This window comes from Vulpes vulpes, chromosome 9 (assembly GCF_048418805.1).
Source record: "Vulpes vulpes isolate BD-2025 chromosome 9, VulVul3, whole genome shotgun sequence".
NCBI lineage: Eukaryota > Metazoa > Chordata > Mammalia > Carnivora > Canidae > Vulpes > Vulpes vulpes.
In genome coordinates, this window is record NC_132788.1 from 104452643 (window position 1) to 104472548 (window position 19906).

The 19906-nt window shown below is 57.5% G+C and overlaps 3 protein-coding genes across 32 annotated transcripts in view; 1 reads left to right on the top strand and 2 right to left on the bottom strand.

Moving 5' to 3' along the window:
- HNRNPM (heterogeneous nuclear ribonucleoprotein M) overlaps positions 1-2138 on the top strand; it is a 41264-nt gene extending 39126 nt beyond the window's left edge. For all 26 annotated transcript variants that reach the window (XM_072721604.1, XM_025985734.2, XM_025985742.2 and 23 more), the window contains 2 exons: positions 38-89; positions 1715-2138. In XM_072721604.1, the coding sequence (XP_072577705.1) occupies positions 38-89; positions 1715-1878 (216 nt within the window). In that variant the 3' untranslated portion in view covers positions 1879-2138. The remainder of the gene's footprint in view (positions 1-37; positions 90-1714) is intronic.
- Positions 2139-2957: 819 nt separating this feature from the next.
- Positions 2958-9977, bottom strand: PRAM1 (PML-RARA regulated adaptor molecule 1). 4 transcript variants are annotated; one of them, XR_011994489.1, is made up of 10 exons: positions 9861-9977; positions 6903-8115; positions 6757-6823; positions 6607-6683; positions 4079-4133; positions 3849-3957; positions 3536-3760; positions 3417-3450; positions 3239-3324; positions 2958-3143 (listed from the first exon to the last, which is right to left on the bottom strand). XR_011994489.1 is itself a non-coding variant. In XM_025985704.2 (10 exons), exons 1-9 carry the CDS (start codon positions 9861-9863, stop codon positions 3282-3284), a joined length of 1764 nt encoding a protein of 587 aa, XP_025841489.2. In that variant the 5' UTR covers positions 9864-9977; the 3' UTR covers positions 2958-3143; positions 3239-3281. The 4 variants fall into 4 exon arrangements, 2 of the variants coding, with proteins under 2 accessions (XP_025841489.2, XP_072577715.1); XM_025985704.2 differs by having other exon boundaries at positions 3536-3698; XM_072721614.1 differs by having other exon boundaries at positions 2958-3160; positions 3536-3698.
- ZNF414 (zinc finger protein 414) lies at positions 8867-18377 on the bottom strand. 2 transcript variants are annotated; one of them, XM_072721615.1, is made up of 8 exons: positions 18017-18377; positions 16971-17283; positions 16530-16637; positions 16310-16415; positions 15424-15767; positions 15293-15343; positions 14667-14840; positions 8867-12127 (listed from the first exon to the last, which is right to left on the bottom strand). In XM_072721615.1, the coding sequence occupies exons 1-8, from the start codon at positions 18017-18019 to the stop codon at positions 11907-11909; spliced, it is 1320 nt and encodes a 439-aa protein (XP_072577716.1). In that variant the 5' UTR covers positions 18020-18377; the 3' UTR covers positions 8867-11906. The 2 variants fall into 2 exon arrangements, with proteins under 2 accessions (XP_072577716.1, XP_072577718.1); XM_072721617.1 differs by lacking the exon at positions 8867-12127 and adding an exon at positions 14371-14573 and having other exon boundaries at positions 18017-18138.
- Positions 18378-19906: the final 1529 nt, after the last annotated feature.

The following is a 19906-nucleotide window of genomic DNA, read 5'->3' on the forward strand; positions in this document are numbered from 1 at the left end:
GGTTGTATCACTCATCAGTTTTTCCTTTTCCCTTTAGCTCCCATTTGATTTTACATGGAAGATGCTAAAAGACAAATTCAACGAATGTGGTAAGTGTTTGAGAAAGGCTTTCTAGGTGCTTCCATGTGTTGTGGCTTCAGAAGTCTTAGCTTGTTAGTGATGCATTTGAGGGGTGCAGCGAAGCTCCCATCCTGGTCTTCACAGCCACTTGCCGTGACTCAAGGACCAGTGGGACTTGCCATTTTTCTGCCTGTGCAAATATTCAAGCCGGTTGTTGAGTTTCCTCTTATGTGTCAGACACTTCCTATGTGTGTTCTCATTTCAACCTTATCTTTCTCCTTTTATGGTTTTTGAAAGGAGGCGATGTTCCCATTTTGCAGATGAGTCAGGCAAAGTCATGTTCCCAAGGTCACATGGTTTCTCCGTGACAAAGCTGAGTAAAATAAAAACATCTGAGAGGAGGTTGCTTTCTACCACTGTACTGTTGGTTCATGCCTCAAAGAGCATTCACCCAGAAGTTCCCAGGGGTGAGCTTGTCTGTGAATGAGGTGAGGGGCTCTGGTTTTGGTTTTCTGGCCACACCAGGCCACCATTCTGAAAGGCTCACTTTGTGGCCGAAAGGAAGTGAAGTTGTCCCCGGGTGAATCCCTGCTCCTCACTCCCACCACCTCTGTTCTTTAAACCATGTGAAGTGGGAGCCCCAGGCCTAAGCCACAAGTCCAGGTGGCTTGCTGGGTCAAGGCCTCCTCAGTGTTTTTTCATTTCCTGTTTCACTGATAGCTCAGATTGCACCACTTTGCTGCTTCTCCTGGTTCTTCTCTTAGGGCAGCTGTTGAGCCATACGTGCCTTCTTGCCCTCTCTCCATTCTTTAGTTTGTAGCAGGTATTCTGAAAAGTCATGTTGGATCAGGCTGCTCTCCTGCCTCAGATGCCTGGAGGTGCCCATCTGCTAACGAGAAGCTCACTAGTCCCTTTGTAACTTAGTCCATCCTTTTTCATCTCTCTCCTGTCTCTGACCCCGGAGTTGCAAGTGCCATTCTCCAAAAGTGCTTTATTTTAAGCTGTTGTAGTGGGAGCTTACCTTCTGGTGAGCTTAAGTATTTTGGAACTGTCCCCAGAATCCCTCTAGATGTTGACCTTCCCTTGGGCTGAGTTAATGGCTCTAGAAACGAGGGCCATCTAACATAGGGCTACATGGTCATGTCCTTAACTCTTCCCCTTACAGACTTGTTTCATGGTGCTTGACACATACCTGGATTCTTAATCAGTGCTTGAATGAATATGTGAACCCCACTTTCAAATTAGGTTGCAGTCTATGTGTGGACAATACAGAATGTCCCATTATTTCATGATGGCCTTGTAAATACTCTGATGATGGGGTCTTGAAGATGAAGCACCTATAAGGTTGGCTTCACACAGCCCAGCCACCTTTATAACTTTCTCAAGTGTATGGGTATGCATTTGAAGCTGCCATGAAGGCTTATCATGGGTCAGATGGTGGTTCCGTTGGCAGAAGAATGGCAACATGGCCAAGGGCCATAGTCGCTGGATTCCAGCTATTGTGTTCTGAGCATTTGTGTGCCAGGGCCGCTCTCCCTTTTGACTCTGTCCACCGAAATCCAACAGGTGATCTGGACTGAGTGGAGCCCAGACTGAGGCTGAGCTCTGGGTTTGCCTGATGAGTTGTGGTCTCTTCTTCCCTCCCTGTGCCCAGGCCACGTGCTGTATGCCGACATCAAGATGGAGAACGGGAAGTCCAAGGGGTGCGGTGTGGTTAAGTTTGAGTCGCCAGAGGTGGCTGAGAGAGCCTGCCGGATGATGAATGGGATGAAGCTGAGTGGCCGAGAGATTGATGTTCGAATCGATAGAAATGCTTAAGCAGTTGCCTTTTTTAAACATCGATACCAGACCTCTGAATTTGTATTTTTTCTTGTTAACCATTTTAATTTGTTGGCTGGATGTATAAAGATGTTTAAAAAATTCAGTTGCTTTTTGGGGTAATTTGAATTACTTTTTTAATGACCGGGGTTCCATTTGACTGTTTGCATTGAGATTGCAATGTGCGCAATTTTTTTTGTAGTTGTGGCATCTTGTTGACATCGAATATGACTTTGATAATAAATACCAGTTCCTGAAAAGATGCTTGCTTTTTTTGCGTGTGTGTTGTGGGGCACCCCCTGAAGTTTGAGGAGCTAAAGTCAGTCTTCTTTCTACCCTTAGAACTGTGACCACTGGGGGGTCTCATTCCCATTCCTCCTGAGCGTGAAGGACATGGACCCTGGCCACTCGAGGAGAACTCTCATGGAAACTGAGTCCTGAGTGGACTTGAATTCTCCAGTGCTGGTAACAAAGCACTTGGATATTACTGGTCCTGAGAGCCATTCTCTCTCCCTCCTGTACAGTTGCTCTTTGTGGTACAGAAATTGTGTCAGGCTTATTTCCTGTTTGGCTTTTGTTATAGTCTTATTTCGGCTGCTATAACAAAAATACTATAAGCTGGGTGGCTTATAAACTCAGACATTTATTCCTCACAGTTCTGGAGGCTGGGACGTCCGTCCAAGATCAAAACACAGTCCATGGCAGCTTTTCTTTGCTACAGCAGACCAAGCACGGTGCAAGTTTCTGAGCATATTTAGTCCTGTAGTGGTTTAGGCTGACTGTGATTCCTGGGTTCTCTTAGAACTGGGTTAGAACTCTCCTGTTCCCCAATATGTGGTCTCATAAAGCCTGTGTGGAGCTGCAACCACTGCTTGTCATGTTTGGATGTGGTGTCCTACCTCTGCCACCTTCTCCCTGTCACACTGCTACTGCCACCTTCTCCCTGTCACACTGCTACTGGTGTTTATCCCTGAGGGCTGAGACAGTGGAGGGATGTGGTCAACCTCATAGACCCCCAGGTGTCTGATCATGACTCCACTGTGTCAATCAGGAGGGAAAGAAAAGACAAGAAGCAAAAATCGCTTTAAATAGGAGCTTTATGTGGTTCATGTATGTAGTCAGGCATGAGCCTGGGTAGTTCTGTGATTGCCAGTCTGGTCTCCAAAACTCCTGCTTTAGTGGGTGGCTGGGCTGACAGGTTGTCCTGGGGACCCACACCTGTGGGCCTTCTCTTCCCTGGGGGAATGGTTGGCTCTCCAGAGGTTCTGCCGAGGAAGGGTGACTTGGAGTGACTCCTCTCCCCATACACAGCTAATGAGCAGCCCCCAGGGAAATGGGATGGTGGAGTTGGGGGGGTTACCTCTTTCCAGGCACTGTGGTCCCTTCCAGCCCACCCAGAGCATCTATATACCGCAGAAGCCAACATCATCATACACCTCCGTTTCCCTAGCGGAGAGCACAGTTTGGTCAGTAAAGGTCACCTTGTCCCCCTGACCACCCCACCTTCCCCTCCACCCCCAGTCAGGGCCCACACTCACAGGGGCAGTAGAGCTGTTCTGGGCACGTAGCCATCTGTGAAAGAGAACAGGATAGGTGAGCTCGTAGCCCCCCCGGTGGTAGCCCATTGCCCTAAGATTTCCTGGTCTGGCTGACTTACATTTGCCCTTGGTGTCCCGGCACAGCATCTCATCCTTGTTTGTGAACTCGATCACCTCCAGGATCTCCCCACGCCGGATCCCCAGGTGCTTGCCACCCCCACGACGTGTCTTGGCGTTGGGATCGATCATCATCCTTGTTTGAATCACTATCTCCCCCTCAAACTGGGGAGGGATATGTTAGAGCTTTTGTTTTGTGCTGTCCCCCCAGGAACCCCAGCTTCTTTCTGAGGATGGAATATGTGGGGTCTTGGTCAATTGGGGCTGTGCCCAGATCTCCCAGGGCTCTTGTTTAGAGGATTCTGGTGTTCACACCTTGAACTTTTTCCGGAACTCCCTCTCGGCTTTCTCTGCCTTCCGGATCTGCTTCAGGGACTTCAGGTCTGTGGGTGGCAACTGCTGTGGCTGGGGGGCCTTCTCCTTCCTGAGGAATTGGGATACTCCTGAACAAGGTGTGCTTCCCAGGGGCCCCCTTCCTGTCTGCCCAGAGCTCAGTCCCTCCCTCTTCCATGCCCTTGGCGGGCTGATGACCCCCCGCCCCATACCTGAGTTCTGGATCTTGTGGTGGCCTGGGGGGTTGCTGGGTAAATGGCACTTCATCTGGGAGCAGTCAGAGCGCTGAGTTAGGGCAGGGACTGTTGGCTCAGCCTCCCTCTTGACACTGGTGACTTGATCTTGAATGAGCCTTTCCTATGTCAGTTTTTAGGACATCCATTCCCTCCCAACCCTCACCCTGCCAACTGTCCGTCTTCCCCGGAGGCCTTTCTTGGGGGTTGTGAGTTCTAGTGCATTGCCTTTGTTTTCTGAACTGCTGCATGGTAGGTGTAGCAGAAACTGCTTACTGCAGGAACTCACTTAACCCTCACAGCGACCTTATTACTTAGGATAATAGGCAATACTGTCATTCCCAGCTCGCTGATGAGGGAAATAAAGGCTCTGAGTGGTAAAGCAGTCCTGCTCCAAGGTCATCTGGCTGGAAATGATAAAGGCAGGATTTATTTGCAGGCTTTTGAGGCCATTTCATGTCTGTCTTTTAGAATAGCTTGGCTTCTGGGGATTGTCCTAGGATTTAGGTCAAAAATAAGGCAAAGGCATTTCCTAGAGCAAATGAAGTGGGTGTCTGAGAAGGGGCTGATGGGGTGGGGTTCATGGACTGGCCTGGCTGCTGCTGAGACCATTGTGAGGGGTCTCATGAGTGCGGACTTCTGGCAACCTGCCAGCATTCCACGTAGGAGCCTGCTGGCCCTGGGTTTGGCTTATGATAGCCTCATGAATACCAGTTGAGTGAGGGATCCAGAACTTGAAGCCTCTGGCTTTTTGCTCCAGACAACAGCCACATCCTGGTGCTCAGATGATGATGCCATCTCCAGTCTCATCCAGGATACTCCCTCCAACTGCTCCCACTTCTCCCAGAGGGACCCCAGGACCCCTATAAACCCACCACGGGGTAGAGCATGCCCCTGGGCACTGTGGCACAGGACAGACCTGGCACACCTGCAGCCCAAATTTCTGGCAGTGTGACCCTAATCAGGCACACAGGTAAGGGAGGCTCTAAGGGTGACCTGTTGAGATCTGGGAAAGAGCTACGTGTGCTGGCCCCAGCCCCTTCCAGGAGAGCTCCCAGCTGTGGAAGGAACCTCTGGGGTCGGGCTGCTACCATTCCCAAGTAGGGCAAAGGGGGAGGTTGGACTAGAAGAATGCAAAGTAGCCTTTGGGACAGTGTACTACCAGTGAGGACCCACACAGTATTTCAAGAAGGGAGAGATTTGAGAAGTGTATTTTGTTGGAGTCTAGCAGAATGACTGGCATGGAATGGGGAGACGATTTTCCACTGGCAGGGACAGTGAGCAGAAGTCGGGATGTTCTTGGTCTCTTTGGGGATTGGGGAAGAGTGGGGGGGGGGCATACCTTCAAGGCTGCTGGAAGCAAACTCTTTCCCCACGTCCCTCTCCAAGACTGGCCCCCCAGACCCCAGTCACAAGAGCCTCAGTAGAGCGGAAGCAGGAGGAGCCTTGTCAGGAAGCTCTACTAAGTTTTGTAAGCAGCCCCTGAGGAAAGCCCAGGAGAAGCAGAAGGGGCTTGGGAAAGAGTAGTACAGGCAGCAGACTTGGTGTTGGGGCTGGGTGGGGGGGTGGCAGGGGCATCCCAAAGGCACCACCCTTAAAAGGTTGCCCTGTAGGAAGCCCTTCCAAAGATAGGGCAGGGAAGTCTTGAGAGCACAGGGCCTGGGCTCCTGTCTGCCGGCTGTGTGAACTGGGGCAGTTGCTTCTGGGGTTCTCAGGCTTCCACCTCTGTAAAAGGGCATGCTGTTGCCTTGGGGGTGGGGGGCAGCTGTACGTGTTTAGTGATGTTCACATACAGGGCTTGCATGAAAGTCACTCCCCCCCCCAAAAAAAAAATTGGTGAAAGCATTAACCTACAGCAGGGCTGGAGACAGGTCTGCTTTGCCATTATCCTGCTCTCCGGGAGCAGAGACTCGGAAGAAGGGAGAAAGAAAGGTCCTCAGGAACCTGAGCACAGAGTGTCTAGGACTGCAGGCTCAGGGTCTCTGTCTACAGCCCATGCCTCAGTTGAGGCCCAAGTCCTTCCTGGACATCCAGCAAGCGCCTCCAATGCAACAAGTCTACTATGGAACCTGACACCTTGTCCCCGACTCAGGGATACCTCCTCTCTGCACCCAAGTCAAGCTTGACTTGGGCCTCATCCGTGTCATGAGCTCACTTGCTCTCTCTCGCCCCTGCATCACATGCCACCAAATCCTCTTTCTGATTCTTCCACTGCTCTGTAATGCCGCCTGCCACCACCACCCTGGGCCACACCCCTGCCCTGGCCACAGTACGTTCACTGGTGTTGGCCTCTGGGCTGCCCTACCTCTACTGTTGTGTCAGGAGCTGGCATGGCCTTTCTAAAAGGCCCTTCCTGCCCTCCACTTTCTCCCCTGGCACTGCCAGGGAGACGGACTGTCCCTCAGATTTGCCGCAACAGCATGGAAGAATGTGCCCTTGCAATGAATGGTCCCCGGGTGCCTGGGCAGGATGCTCTGGCTCAGGGCTCAGCCCCACCACCAACAAACCTCTGCCCATGGGGCTGGGGCTGGAGTTGTCCGTGGGCTCCACGTCGTCATACAGCTCATAGGCCTCGTCCGGGTCCCTGTAGGAACCTGAGATGAGGGCCCCTTTCAGCCTTAAACCTACGCCAGAACCCACTAACTCCCCACACTCACTGCAGGATGTCTTGAGTGTGTCGGGCCTGGAGGTGGATCCCAGCAGAAGAACGGGTCCTCCTCAGAGCTGTGGAAGGATGAGAGCGGGAGGGAGGCAGGCCCTGCCTTTACCTTCCCAGCGTTCTGCGGAGGCTGCCATGACCTACCTGTGGCTGCGGCTGCGGCTCTTCGGAAGCTCTGGACATCCCTGGGGCCAGGGGGCAGTGGGGGCTTGGCTGGGGGGGGCCCTAGGCTGTTTACTGGGGGCAGAGGCCTCCGCCGGGGTGGGTGGCCAGGCTGGAGGCCCAGCCTCGAGCCTCCACTGTGAGAGCGAGCTCCTGATCTCTGCTCCCTGGCTCCAGAGCCAGGGCTGAGTGGGAGCCTGGGGCGGGAGCCCGCGACAGCAGCCGGGAGCGAGCTCTCTGAGACGGAGCCAGGGAGTGGGGGCTTTTTAGGGAGATCACCAAAGAACTCCGTGTGCAGGTGCTTCTTGGGCAGAGCACTGGGCTCGGGCTGTGAGAACTTTCGAGGGGGCTGCTGGCACTCAGGCTGCAGGAACTTCCTGGGGAGGAGGCCAAACTCGGGCTCTGAGGACACCCTGGTGAGGGCCCCCAGCTCAGGCTGCAGGAGCTTCTTGGAGGGTGCTTTGGATTCAGACTGCCGTGGCCGCTTGGGAAACACACTGACTTCAGGCTCTGAGGACCTCCTGGTGAGGTCACCAAAATCAGGGTGCAGGAGCTTCTTGGGGAGGTCACTCAGCTGAGGGGCTGGGATCTTTCTGGGAAATGTACTGAAGTCGGGCTCTGAGCAGTGGGGCTGGTGCTCATTGGACTCTGACTTCCAGGGGGGCGTCTGAGGGACCTCACTGAACTCAGGCTGTGGCAGGGATTTCTTAGGGAGGCCACTGACCTCAGACTGCAGGGGCTTTCTAGGGTGCACGCTGAGGTCGGGCTGAGGGGGCTTCTTGGGAAGGGTATTAAAGTTGGGCTGTAAAGGCTCTGGGGTGGTCCCATTGGGCTCCAGCTGCTGGAGCTTCTTAGGGAAGGCACTGGGCTTGGGCTCCAGTGGGGGCCTGCTAGGCTCAGGCCGTGGGACTTTCTGAGGGGTCTCGAACTGTGGGAACTTTTTGGAGGTCTCAGTCGACTCAGGTTTGTAGGGCTTTCTGGGGATATCGGCGCAATGGGGCTGCGGGGGCTTCTTGGGTACTGCGTGGAACTCTGGCTGTGGGGGCTTCTTGGGGTGCTCGCTTAGCTCGGGTGGTGGAAACTTCTTTAGGAGTTTGTTGAACTCAGGCTTTGGGGGTTTTTTGGGGAGTTCGCTGGTCTCGAGCTGAGAGGCCTGGAACTTTGCTTGAAGGCTCCGGAAGTCCTGATGGCTCCCCTAAGGGACATAGAGCCAGTCAGGCAGGGTTCTCCTAGCTCCTCGTTGCCAGCCTTTGCCCTTGGCTGAGGACCCTCACATTTGTTTCCAGGCTCCCTGGAGTCCTGACCTCACCACTTAGGCACTGCATATGCCCCAGCCTCACCCCCATTAGGACCCGGGCTCCTGCTGCTCCCCCATAGGCTGCTGCTCCCACAGCCTCCCCCTCGGTTGGTGGTGCCTTCCAAGTGTCCTTGAGATAACCGTGTGCTTTCATGCTCCGTATCCCTAGTGCCTTCTCTTCTGATTTCAAAATACATCTGGAATCCAACCACTTCTCACTGCCTGTACCACGGTCATGCTGGCTGGAGGAACTCAGGCTCCTCCCCCATGTACCCCCCCCCCCCCCCGCCCCGCCACCCCATCCCCATCTCTGTCCAGGCCCCTCCCACACAGCAGCCAGAGGAAGCCCCTCTGCTCAAAATCTGGCAACGTTCCTTCATTTCCCCATGGTAAAAGCTAAAAGACCTCATGAAGGCCCTAGATCGCCGAACAGCCTCCTGTACCCAGTCACCTTGGGCTGGTCTCCTCCCCCACTCTCTCCCACCCCAGCTCCGCTTTCTCCTGCCCCTAGTCCCAGGCAGTTCTCCCTATGGCCTGCTTCTTGCCTCTTGCACCTCCAGTTCTCTGCTGGTATTTTCTTTTTAGGGAGGCCTCCCTCCCAGACCACCCCTATTTAAAAAATTGATTTCCTCTTCCCAGTACTCTCCACTCCCTGTGTATCAGACGGTTTATTTTACATTATTTCACAAATGTGCCTTTTTAGTTTTTGTTCTCTCTGCGCCACCCCCCAGCCCCTGTGAAGGTCAGGACGTGGCTCACTCATTGCTGTCCTCCGCAGGTATTTACTGACATAAATACACAGGACATGGGTGTACAGTCAGCCACGTCCAGTCCGATCATCACAGACTCACACAGAAAAACGTAAAGAGACGCAGACTTGGAGGCAGCTGTGGGCTCAGGGTCTGTCTCCCAGTCCCAGACACCCTTTGTGGATGGTCAGGGTGCTCACAGTCCCCTGAGCAGTGGCAGGCCGGCCTGGGCAGCGGCATGGTCAGGCACGTGCGCCACCCGTGGCACACCTCGTCCGTCCCAGGTACCATCTGCCGGCCCCCATGCTCTGTCACGGATACAGGCGGGTGCACAAGTAGGCCAGACCTGCTTGGACCACAGGTGGCCATGCTGCTGGCCCCCAAGCCTGGCTTCAGCTGGGGCCTAGGAGACGGGGTTGGAGGACAGAACTATGGAGACTGCTCCTGTCTGTGCCTCCTTTCCCCACCCAGAGAATGCGTAAAGGTAGCAATTCCAGCCACGGCTGGAAATGCCCCTATGAAAGTCCACCAACAGATGGGTTGGGGTAAGGATTCCCAGGTAACCCAGAGGACCAGAGAAATCCGGGTCAGCAGGTCATGCCTTGGGTGACTGCTGGGGCGGGGGGTGGGCAGCGAGTACATGGCCCACTTTGTGACCCGCAGGAAGCTGCCCCCATGCTCACCCTGGCCTCCTGTGACCAGGGTACTGTTCATGCTGACCTGGGAGGAGAGTCGTCTGGACTGTCTGCCTGTTCCCCCTTTTTCAAGTCGAAGCCTGGGCCCCGGCTGACCCAGTGGTGCATCCTGGCTACTTCCCACCTCTGGGCCTTTGTGATGTCCTTGCTGTTCCCCGGTGGGGTGGGGGGGCTCACCTACAGTTGAGGGTTCACTCACCATGGCTGCAGGCGGGTGATGGGCCACAGGGCAAGTGGGACCCAAGCTGGGCCGCTGCCTTCAGGAAGTGACTGTGGCTTCTGCTCCACGGGCCCCACGGGGGTAGGGGATGCTGGCCGGGTGGGGAGGGCAGAGGAGGAAGGAAAGGAGGCGGAGACAGACCTTGCCTGTCCCCAGATCCTGTCTGGCACTTGAGTTCCTGTCCTGCCTGCTACGGTCTCCATGGTTTCTGTGCTTTGTGCATCGGCTGTCAGCACATGCCCAACACGGTGACCAGTTTCTTGACTCTGTGTGGTTCTGGGGGCTGGCTGGCTTCTGGTCTCCAGGGAGGACTTGGTGCCAGGCCCTGAGGGCCTTCTTGGGCGGGGGAGTGCTCTATGAGTTAGGGGCACGGTCAGCTCTGGGCCAGGAGGCTCAGGAGTTGGGGGAGCATGATGGGTGAGGCCCTTCTGCTGGCCCTTGTTGCCTCATCCGCCTGCCTCATTTCCACACTTCCCCACTGTTGGATTCTCAGCTCTGAGCAAGACTTCCCTATTACATACAGGGGCAGATGTCACATGGGTTGAGGACAGCCACGGCAGGCAGAGGGCCCAGCTGGGATGGCAGATGTGGTGGTGGGGTGGGGGGCAGTAGCTTAGGCCTCACTCTCTGCGGGACAGGGGAGGGTGCCTAAGGGCCAGGAGGGAAATGGGGACAGCGGGCAGAGCAGTGGAGAGGGGGTGAAGGGAGCAGGCAAGACTTGTGCTGCGGGGGGTGTGAGGTGAGCCCTAAGTGCAGGGCTTGGTCTGTGGGAGGTCAGTGACTTCAGGAGAGTGCAGAGCCCTGAGTCTCCAGTTTAGGTATATGTGCAAATAGCTTTAGGAGTTTGCAAAAAGATGGAACGAAGCTCCTGGAGATCCTGACTTAACTGGCCTGAGCCTGGGGATTTCTTTTATTTAAGTGACCCTTACACCCAACTTGGGGCTTGAAGTCACAACCCCGAGATCAAGACTCACACTCCGACTGAGCCAGCTAGGTGCCCTGAGCCTAGGGACTTCTTAACACTCAAGGTGATTCTAATGTGCCCATGAGTCACCCTGGGACCCCAATTAAAGTGCAGGATCTGCCTCAGATCCATGGTGGAGCATCAGATTCCTAAACGTCCCAGGCGATTCCCAGCAGTAGCGAGGGTGCAGAAGGGTCTGGTCTGTCCTGAGGACCCTGCATTCCCAGCTGGAGCCGTTCATTACTTCCCTGCCCATGGAGGCTGCAGGCCACACAGTTGGGAATGACTCTGCCTTTTTGTGTCTAAGATGTACAGCTTGAGGATTCTAGTGCCTTTGTGCCTGCCCAACCCCATCCCTGCACTGGCAGGGTGCAGTGATCTTGGGTCACATTCCCAGATGAGGGTCCCCCCCTTGGAACAGGAGTCCTGGGAGACCAGGGATGGTGGGAGTGGGTCCTCTGGGTCTCTGGGACCAGCCAGCACAGGCAGGTCACAGGCTGACTGACCCTCCCAGTGTTTGGTGAATGAGGGAAATGAACTAATGAAACAAGTGATTATTGGCCAAGGTCATACAGTGGGTGCCCAATGAAGGTAAGCTAAAGAACTGGATGCTGGCGACAAGCTAGTGACTTCCCAGGCTCCAGGGCTAGCCACCCTATGTGAAAACACTACAGCCGGGAACTCGTAGTTTGGCGGGTCCCACCCTCGCAAGCCCTGTTCCCCCACAGCCCCCAGGAGGTGTTTCCACCACCCCTCTCACTCCCCTTTGTGTCTGGAGCTTTCCTGGGGGCTGGGGGCTGGTCTGCAAAGTGCCGCCTTGAACTTGGACAGGTGGCTCCACAAATGGAGCTGAGGAACCAGAAGCCCAAAGTAGGGCAGGCCAGGGTCTGCCTTGGGGTGTAGGCAGGGGAGGTGTTCGCTGGGGCGAGCATGTGGAGGGAGGCCTATGGAGGGATCCTGGGGTTCCGAGCTCACGGGGCGTTGGCAGTGGGGAACCAGAGCTGGCGCATTTGATCCTTGCACAAGAGCCTGGGGCGTGCACCTGGCTGCCCTGGTCTTGGTCAGGGGACAGATACGGTAGCAGCGGCCAATCCTGGGGTTGAGGGGTGCACGGAGGAGTCAGGAGGCCAGGATGGGACGTGTGCCCAGGTCAGAGGCAGCGTTCTGGGATGTGTGCCCAGGAGCCTGATCTTCCCTCTCCCAGTCCGGTGACGAGGCTGGTGCTGGACAACTGCAGGATGGTGGGCGGGCACCTGGCCGGACTCAGCTGACTGTAAGCCACCTGGAGAGGGTCAGCCTGGTCATCATAAACCCAGTCTCTCATCAGCCTGCCTCCCGCTGGGGCAGCCCCGCTAATTGGATGATGGCACCATCTCCCTTCAAGACTGACACTCCCGGGCGCCCTCTGCTGGGCGGAGCCAGGGCCCTAAGACTCAGCGGTCAGGTATCTTATAGTTGGGGGAGGGGAGCCCTCTACGGGACCAGTTTGACCTGACGGTGGGCAGGGGCTGCGGAAGCCCAGGAGGGACACTGGGAGCAGACTTCCCAGTGGAGCTGAAAAAGTTGTACATGAGTTGGTAGGGGGCGACAGTAGGCAGTTGCTTTTGGAGTGAGCAGGGTTCCCAGGCCAGGTCAGGATCTAGGTCCCTGGGCCTCTGGGCAGTTTCAGGTTGCTGGGGGGAGGGGCTGTTGCATTTACATGGGTAGAGTAGGGTGGGGTACCTGGACCAGGATGGCTCTGGGACTCTCTGGGAAGCTCTGGAGAGACTGGGAAGTGGCACTGCCTAGATCTGAGGGTGGCTGAATGAGGGGCCTGATGGGGAAAGGGACTCTGGTACCTCAGAGACAGGTTGCAGTGCCGGGGGATAGACAGCCCTGGAGATGTGGGAAAAGGGGAGGGTGCCCTTTGGGCCTCAGTGCCTGGGTTTTCTTATAGCTGGGAACCATCCCCAGCTTCTAGGGTGGTACGGAATCAGGGACTGAACTGCAGCTAGACCGGCTCATTCATCTTACCCTCCTAGCCTCATCTTCTCTGGCTGTAAAATAGGCCCCTTGATCCCACCCCACCTCCTTCCTGTGTTCTTTGCTGGGGGGATGGGCTTGGTGGCTAGAGTGACGTGAATCACTCACAAACATTTCCCAAGCCCCCACCCTCTCTCCTCAGGCCCTCTTTGAACCTTCACGAGGACTCCAGAGGCTAAGCATAGTGACACCCATTTAAGGACTAGCAAAGTGAGATGCAGGGAGGTTGAGTCTTCTCCAGGGTCACAAAGTCCTGGTTCCACGGCTTCTGGCTTGGAAGAGGGCAGCTCAGGGGCCTGGAGCCCCAAAGCCCCCTGATATCCCAGCTTGCCCCACAGCAGGTGCTGAGTGATACTACCTCAGTGGGCCCAGAGTTGGTGGCAGAGCAGACCCCTGGCCTGAGCCAGCGGAGTCTCGGCTACAACCCCACCAGTGACAGGGCAGCCAGGAAGCCCCTTGTGAGAGCTCTGGCGGCTGTGCAGGCAGTCAGGCCCCCAGATGCAGGTGCGCCCATCCTAAGGGCACTCAGATCAACCTCCCCTTTGGAAGAAGCAGAACGGCCTCTGGAGCTTGGAGCTCTTCAACCTCAAGGAGGCTGAGGATGGGGGCGTGGGGGAGGTTCACGATGGAGCCTTGTGGGCTATTAGAACAAGGTCTTCATCCAGAGCCGTGGGGAGCCACTGAAGGCAGGGAGAAGAGACACATGTTTTCAGTGGTGTTCAGACTGGGGAAGAAGGCAGGAGGCTTGCTTCAGGTGCCTAAGGAGGGGGAAGAGGGTCAGGGACCTAGGCTGGGGGACCAGGGGGGTAAGGGAGCAAGACGCAGGAGGAGCCTCTGAAGGGCGGCTGCCAACAAGGCTCCTAAGACTTCCAATTTGGTAGGCTTGGCCCATTGGGTTTGGGTGACAACAGCATTGGGACAGCAGTGTGGCCCCAGGTTCTAACCCCTGACCCAGGACGGATTTCTCAAAAAGGAAGGGAAGAGGAGATGGCAGTGGCTGGAAGACTGAGACAGGGGAGGGGAAGGAGGGAGGGAGCTCAGGCTCCCTGGGGCAGGCTTTGCCCGGCTCTCCTCCTGAGGGTCTGGAGGGCAGTGACAAAGCCTGCCCTTGACAAAGCCTGCAGCCAGAGGCCCTGGCACCACCGCCTCAACCCTGTCACCTGGGAGTCCACACTGGCCTCAGGATGGGGGAGGTGGGTGTGGCCTCCAGCAGGACCAGCCTCCCAGCCTGTCCTACCGACTGACCCTCGAGACTTCTCAAATAAAAGTGATGTTCTCTCCCACCTGGTTTCTGGAAATGGTGGGGCAAGACACGGGAGCTGGCAGTCCCAACTACAGCTGGATGGAGTAAAACTGAGCAGGAGACCGGGGGCCCAGCGTTAAGGTGACCGCAGGAGTGAGTCTGAGGGGAGGCCTGTCCCCTCCCCAGACACGAGCACCCCAGGACTGCTGGACTGGCCTGCTGTGCATCAGAGGGGCAAGGGACCCAGACACAGCACAGGCTGGCTCATCGCGCCTCCTTTATTATTGTCCCCCCACCCTCTCCATCTTAAGCCCCGTTAAAATCACAAAACTCCCCACACCCTACAGTCCAGCCGCGCCCCCCCCCCCCCCCCCCCCGCGCGGCGGGGTTCAGAACGGCGAGAACACCGGACAGTCCCCCTCTGACAGCAGCGGAGACACCTTGGGTGCGAGCGGGGCCGGGTCTGGGTGGGGCAGAGGAGGGGGCGCCTGAGCCTCGGCCCCGCCCCCCGCCTCCGGGGCCCCGCCCTCCCCACCCGCGCGCTCCTCCGCCTTACCCGCGGGCGCGTCGGGGCGCGGCTGCCCGGGCCCCGGGGCCGCGGGGGCGACGGCGCGGTGGTCCTCCAGGTGCAGTGTCATGGCGGGCCGCGAGGCCGTGGAGAAGGCGCACTGCATGCACGAGTAGCGGCCGCGCGTGTGCTCCCACACGATGCGGCTCGGGGCCGCGTGCCCTGCGGGCAGGCGGGACCCCGTCAGTCCCGGCCCGAGGACCCGTCCACCCCGAGGCTGGCGGACGCGGGCGAGTGCGGGTCGGACCTCTCCCGCCTCCCCGTCGGCTCCCGGGCACCTGGCTGGTCTGGCCTGGCTGGTCCAAGTGCTCCCGGGCGTGCTCCCTCCTGTAATCGGGGGCACTAAACTGGGCTTCTCCGAATCCCCCACTCCTATCCCTGGAACCACCGCAGGGGAAGGCCTGGTGAACCGGGCGCGGGTTTTACACGGAAACGCCGGCGCAGATGAAGGCTCCGGGGCCAGTATTTTTAAGGCAAAGATCTTGTATTTCGGGGGTGACAGTTCTAGCCCCCTGGGAAGGGGCGGGCAACACTGCCTCCCGGCGTCCCCTGGGCCCCGCAGGGCGCAGACAGCAGTCCCCTCCTCCCCTCCCCCGGTGGTCACCTGCACGCACCTGAGGGCGTGTCGGAGCCGCCCTGGGGTCTCCGCGGGCTGCCGCCGGCACCTGAGATAAACGGGCGGGTCAAGGTCAGGAGTCGCGGGGGCGCCCGGCTCGCCCTTCAGGCCGCCCAGTTCCCAACTCACCTTGGCTCTTCTTCCAGACTGCGGCGCTGGAGGCGGGCGGCCCGGGCGCCGCGGCCAGGAAGGGGCGCAGGCGTGGGGGACTCAGGCCAAAGGGCGCGGGGTTCAAGTAGGGCAGGAAGGGCCCGGTGGGGGCAGGGGCGGGGGTCGTGAACGGCTCGAGCAGCGGGAACGGCAGGCCCGGCGCCGACGCGGTGTCGGACTCCGGGGGACGCTCGGGCGCCGGCGGCTCCTTGTCGAGGGCGGGGGGTGGCGGCGGGGCTGGGCTCTGCGCATGCTCGGCGCAAACATGCAGATGCTTGAAGAGCGAGCGGTGCGTGCGGAAGCGCAGGAGGCAGTTCTCACACCTGGGGGCAGGCACAGGGCTGGGCTGGGTCTCCTGGGGGACGAGGGTGGGGCCTATCCGACACTACCTGGGGAGCTGCCGCGCGACGGGCGTAGGTAAGGGAGCCTAAGGCCCAAATCACAGATCCCCCACTTGCGGGGGGAGAAGCTTGCTCTAAGCGCCCCCCCAGTGTGGCTGCGACCTTTCCGGACCCCTCTGGGTCCTTGCCCTGGGAAAACGAGGAAGGAAGTTTCAATTTTGACTTAGGTGGCCACTTTTCTTCTAGCGGGGTCAGGAGAGACTGGGTGCAAACACACCACGTATGCCCCGCCCTTTCCAAGCTCCTCGCTCCTCCCCGGGTCTCCGGGTCCCGTAACCAGGGTCTCTTTCAGGGCAAGTAAGGGCAGGGCTTGCCCGAGGGCACGCCCACTACCAGACTCAACCCACCTCCCTGTTGACTAGGAAGGGAGAGAAAGGCCTGGACCCCAGGTAGTGGCAATCAAGCCAGGGGTGGGAGGAGCTGCCTGGACCGGTCGGTGGAAGTCGGCATAGGGGGGGTCTCACTTGAAGTAGCGATTGGGTTTGTAGTGCAGCTTGCCGTGTGCCACGAGTTCCTGCATGCTGGGGAAGGTCTCGGTGCAGCTCAGGGCGGAACAGCGGAAGAGCTTGCCTGGCAGGACAGGGATAAAGGACAGAGGAGTGGAGAGGGGTGGCCGAGGCTGGCCTGGAGGCGCTGCCTGCCTCCCACCCCAAAGTGCCTCCCCACAGCCTACTCTGGTCCTACCTTCCAGGGACTGTGTGGGTGGGCAGTGGGTACGCAGATGCTGTGCCAGGTCTCGAACACTGGGGAAACTGAGGCAGCAGCCAGGGCTGGAGCAGGGTATCTGCTTCCCTGCAGGAAGCACAGAAGGGGAGGTGTCATCCACTGTTCTCTCGTCCACGCGGTCCAGAGTTATGCCCCGGAGAGGCACAGATGAGGCTGGAACTACCCTACTGGTTTCTTACCAGCACCTTTACCATCTGCTTCCCCCACCAGACTGAGCTCCCGGAGGGCAGAGGCTGGGATGGCCTAGCTCATCACTGTAGCCACAGCCTGGCATACACTTGGGTGCTCGTTCAGGAAATGGTGACTCCCTCTAGATGGGGCCCAAGTTTGGAGATACTCTGTACTCCTCACTATTGTTCCAAGGCCTGTGACCCTCCAGAAGGCTCCATCACAGATCACCTGGTTGTTGGCGACGTCTGGGAGGCCTCAGGTCCTCGCTGGTCCCAGAGACTGTGCTGGTCGGGCCAAGGCTGGATCCAGGACCAGGCTGACCACTGTCTGGGGGTGAGGGGCCACCCTGCTGGGTCCCCCCAGGCCCTCTGCGGTCCCACACTGGGGGTGTGGCTGCCCGTTCAGGGCCTGTCTCCTCCCCCATGGAAGATGAGGTGGCCGCGGCGGCCACAGCTGGAGACAGCACCTCCTTGTCAGTCTCAGTGAAGCTGGGCTCTGCAGCGGCCGGCATGTCGGGGCTGGGCCCCGAGGGTTCCTCCTCCTAATGAAAGGAAAAGGCAGAGAGAACCCCTCTGGGCCCAGGTCGGCCTGGACCAGCCAGGGGAACCTCCCCCCCCCCCCCCCCGACCTTTGAACATTCCTGAAGCAGCGAATGTCCTCAAGACATCACCAGGTCAGACCCCATTCTAAGGAGTCACCATCGGGGAGGACGGGGGTAAGGGTGGATTGAGCCTCCGGTGTTCCCATCCTCTGGGAGGGCACTGGGAGGGGTCCCAGTTGCAGAAGGGGTGACTGTCTGGAATTACTCCTATGGAAGAAGCAGTCCCTAGTCCCTAACTTGGGACAGGGGGATGCCCGCCCCGCCCCCCCGACACAGCAGGGGCGTGGCCTACAGGGTGAGGGCGAGGCGAAGGCTACGAAGATGGGGCCCTGAATAGGGCACCGCTAGAACATGCTGGAGGGGCCAGAAGGGATCAAGCGCATTACCCGAGGGCCGAAGTCTATCCACCCGCCCGCCCGGAGCTGCGCGTCGAACCGGGAGGTGCCAGGGCCCCGGATGCAGAAGGACCAGGGGCGGAGCCCAGCCCGGTGGGCGTGGCCCAGTCGCAGCCGCGCCAGGAAGCAGGGGGTGGGGCGTTCCCCAAGTGACAGCCAGCGACGGGCGAGTGCCCGGATGTGGGGGCGGGGTCGGCCGGAGGCTGCGCGTGCCACAGGGCCGCGCCCCGCCAGTTCCCGCTGGTTCGCCGCGCCCGCACCCCCGGCGCCGCGCTCACCATCCTCGACCCGGCTCCGCCTCTTCTTCCTGCGGCTCCGGCGGCTCCCGCTGAGGCTGCGGCGACTCCCTGGGCGGCCGCGGGCTCGCGCTCACGTCGACGCCATTTTCCGCCTCCCGGCTCTCGCGAGACGGGGGCGGGGCCTGCGCTCGGCGCCCCTCGGGGGGCGGGGCCTGAGATCTGGGCGCTCGTGGGGAGCTGCGCAGGCGGCGCTGCGTCTGTGCGAGCCAGGGCTTGTCGGAGGGCGCCTTGGAAAGACCCTGAGCTCGGAGATCCCGGCCTAGAATCCTGTTCTTGTCTGCAAAATGGTTACCTTTGTCCCCTCCCGTCCAGCCACCAGCTCTCAGCCGCTCTTCTTTTTGAAGAGGTCGTGTTGGTTGGGCAGCCTCTTCGGAGGGAAATCGGCAGTGACGTCAAAATTGTCAATGCACTTAGTTCTGAAGTTGTAATGGGCTCCTTGTGATAGCCAGGGGCAGGAAGCAAGCTGTCTGTCCCCCGGACAGGTGTAGCCTAAGGATGAAGACCCCTGGGTGGACCTGCGTAGAGCGCGTCACCTGTGTACTAGGCGTTGGGGACCCAGAGATGAACAGGACAGACATCCTTGACCTCAGGGGCCTGCTCACATTTTAAAATGGGAAAATAGACAACGAATCAACAAATGCAGAAAACCGCCTTAGATATATTAAATGCCGCAAAGGAAAAAAAAAAAAAAAACAAACACAGAGAAGGGAGAGAAGCCTCTCTGTGAGTTGACTTTTGAGCTGTAACCTGCTGGTCAGGAAGGAGTGAGCAGATCGAAGGTCAGGGGACTCTGGGAAGTGGATAGCTGTGCAAATGTCCTGAGGTAGAGAGGGACAAGCTTGTCTTAGGGACTGGTGAGGGGATCAGCTCACTGTTGGGTCAGAGAACTTGATGCAGGGAAGGTCACACAGGGCCTTGTGAACCATCGAAAAGAGTGTGGTTTCTATTCTCACCATTGATGTATTTTTATCAGGGGGAGGTCCACCATCTGATTCCTGGCTGTTGTTTGGAGGATGGGCAGTTGGGGGATGGTAAAGGGAATCTTTGATCTCAGGTCTCTATAGTACATTATTTAACATTCAAGAGGTATCTGTTAAAAAAAAAAAAAAGAGCTATCTGTTGAGTTCTGGGCAAATATAGACTTTATGTGCAGTGTATTTCCATCTGTGTGCATAAGATGTACTTATGTGCCTTTATGTGCAGAGAATCCCATTAGAAGGAAACATTAAAAAATTGGGAAGAGGGGGCATCTGGGTAGCTCAGTGGGTTAAAGATCTGCCTTCAGCTCAGATCGTGATCCCAGAGTCCTGGGACTGAGCCCAGCATCAGGCTCCCTGCTCACCAGAGAGCCTGCTTCTCCCTCTCCTTCTGCCTGCCGCTCCCCCTGCTTGTGCTCTCTCTGTCAAATAAATAAGTAAAACCTTTTATTTTTTTTTATTTTTAAAGATTTTATTTATTCATTCATGAGAATACACAGAGAGGAGAGAGAGGCAGAGACACAGGCAGAGGGAGAAGCAGGCCCTGCCTGACGCAGGACTCGATCCCGAGGCTCCAGGATCACACCCTGGGCTGAAGGCAGGTGCTAAACTGCTGGGCCACTCGGGGTCCCCAAAATCTTTTAAAAAGAAAAAAAAACACCTGGGGGAAGGGAACAGATTTTCAAGTGAGGGAGAGATGGCTTTTCATATTTTGTGCTGTTAGAGTATTAAAAAATGTGGAGTTTTTTTTGATTATCATCAACACAGTTAAAAACTCATTAATGTAAAAAAAAGCCCAGGTCATTTGACTCAGGGTAGAGGTGTGTTTGTGTGAGGACTGGAGGTTGGTGCAATCTGGGGAAGTGTAGGGGGAGGCTTCAGAAGGACAGGA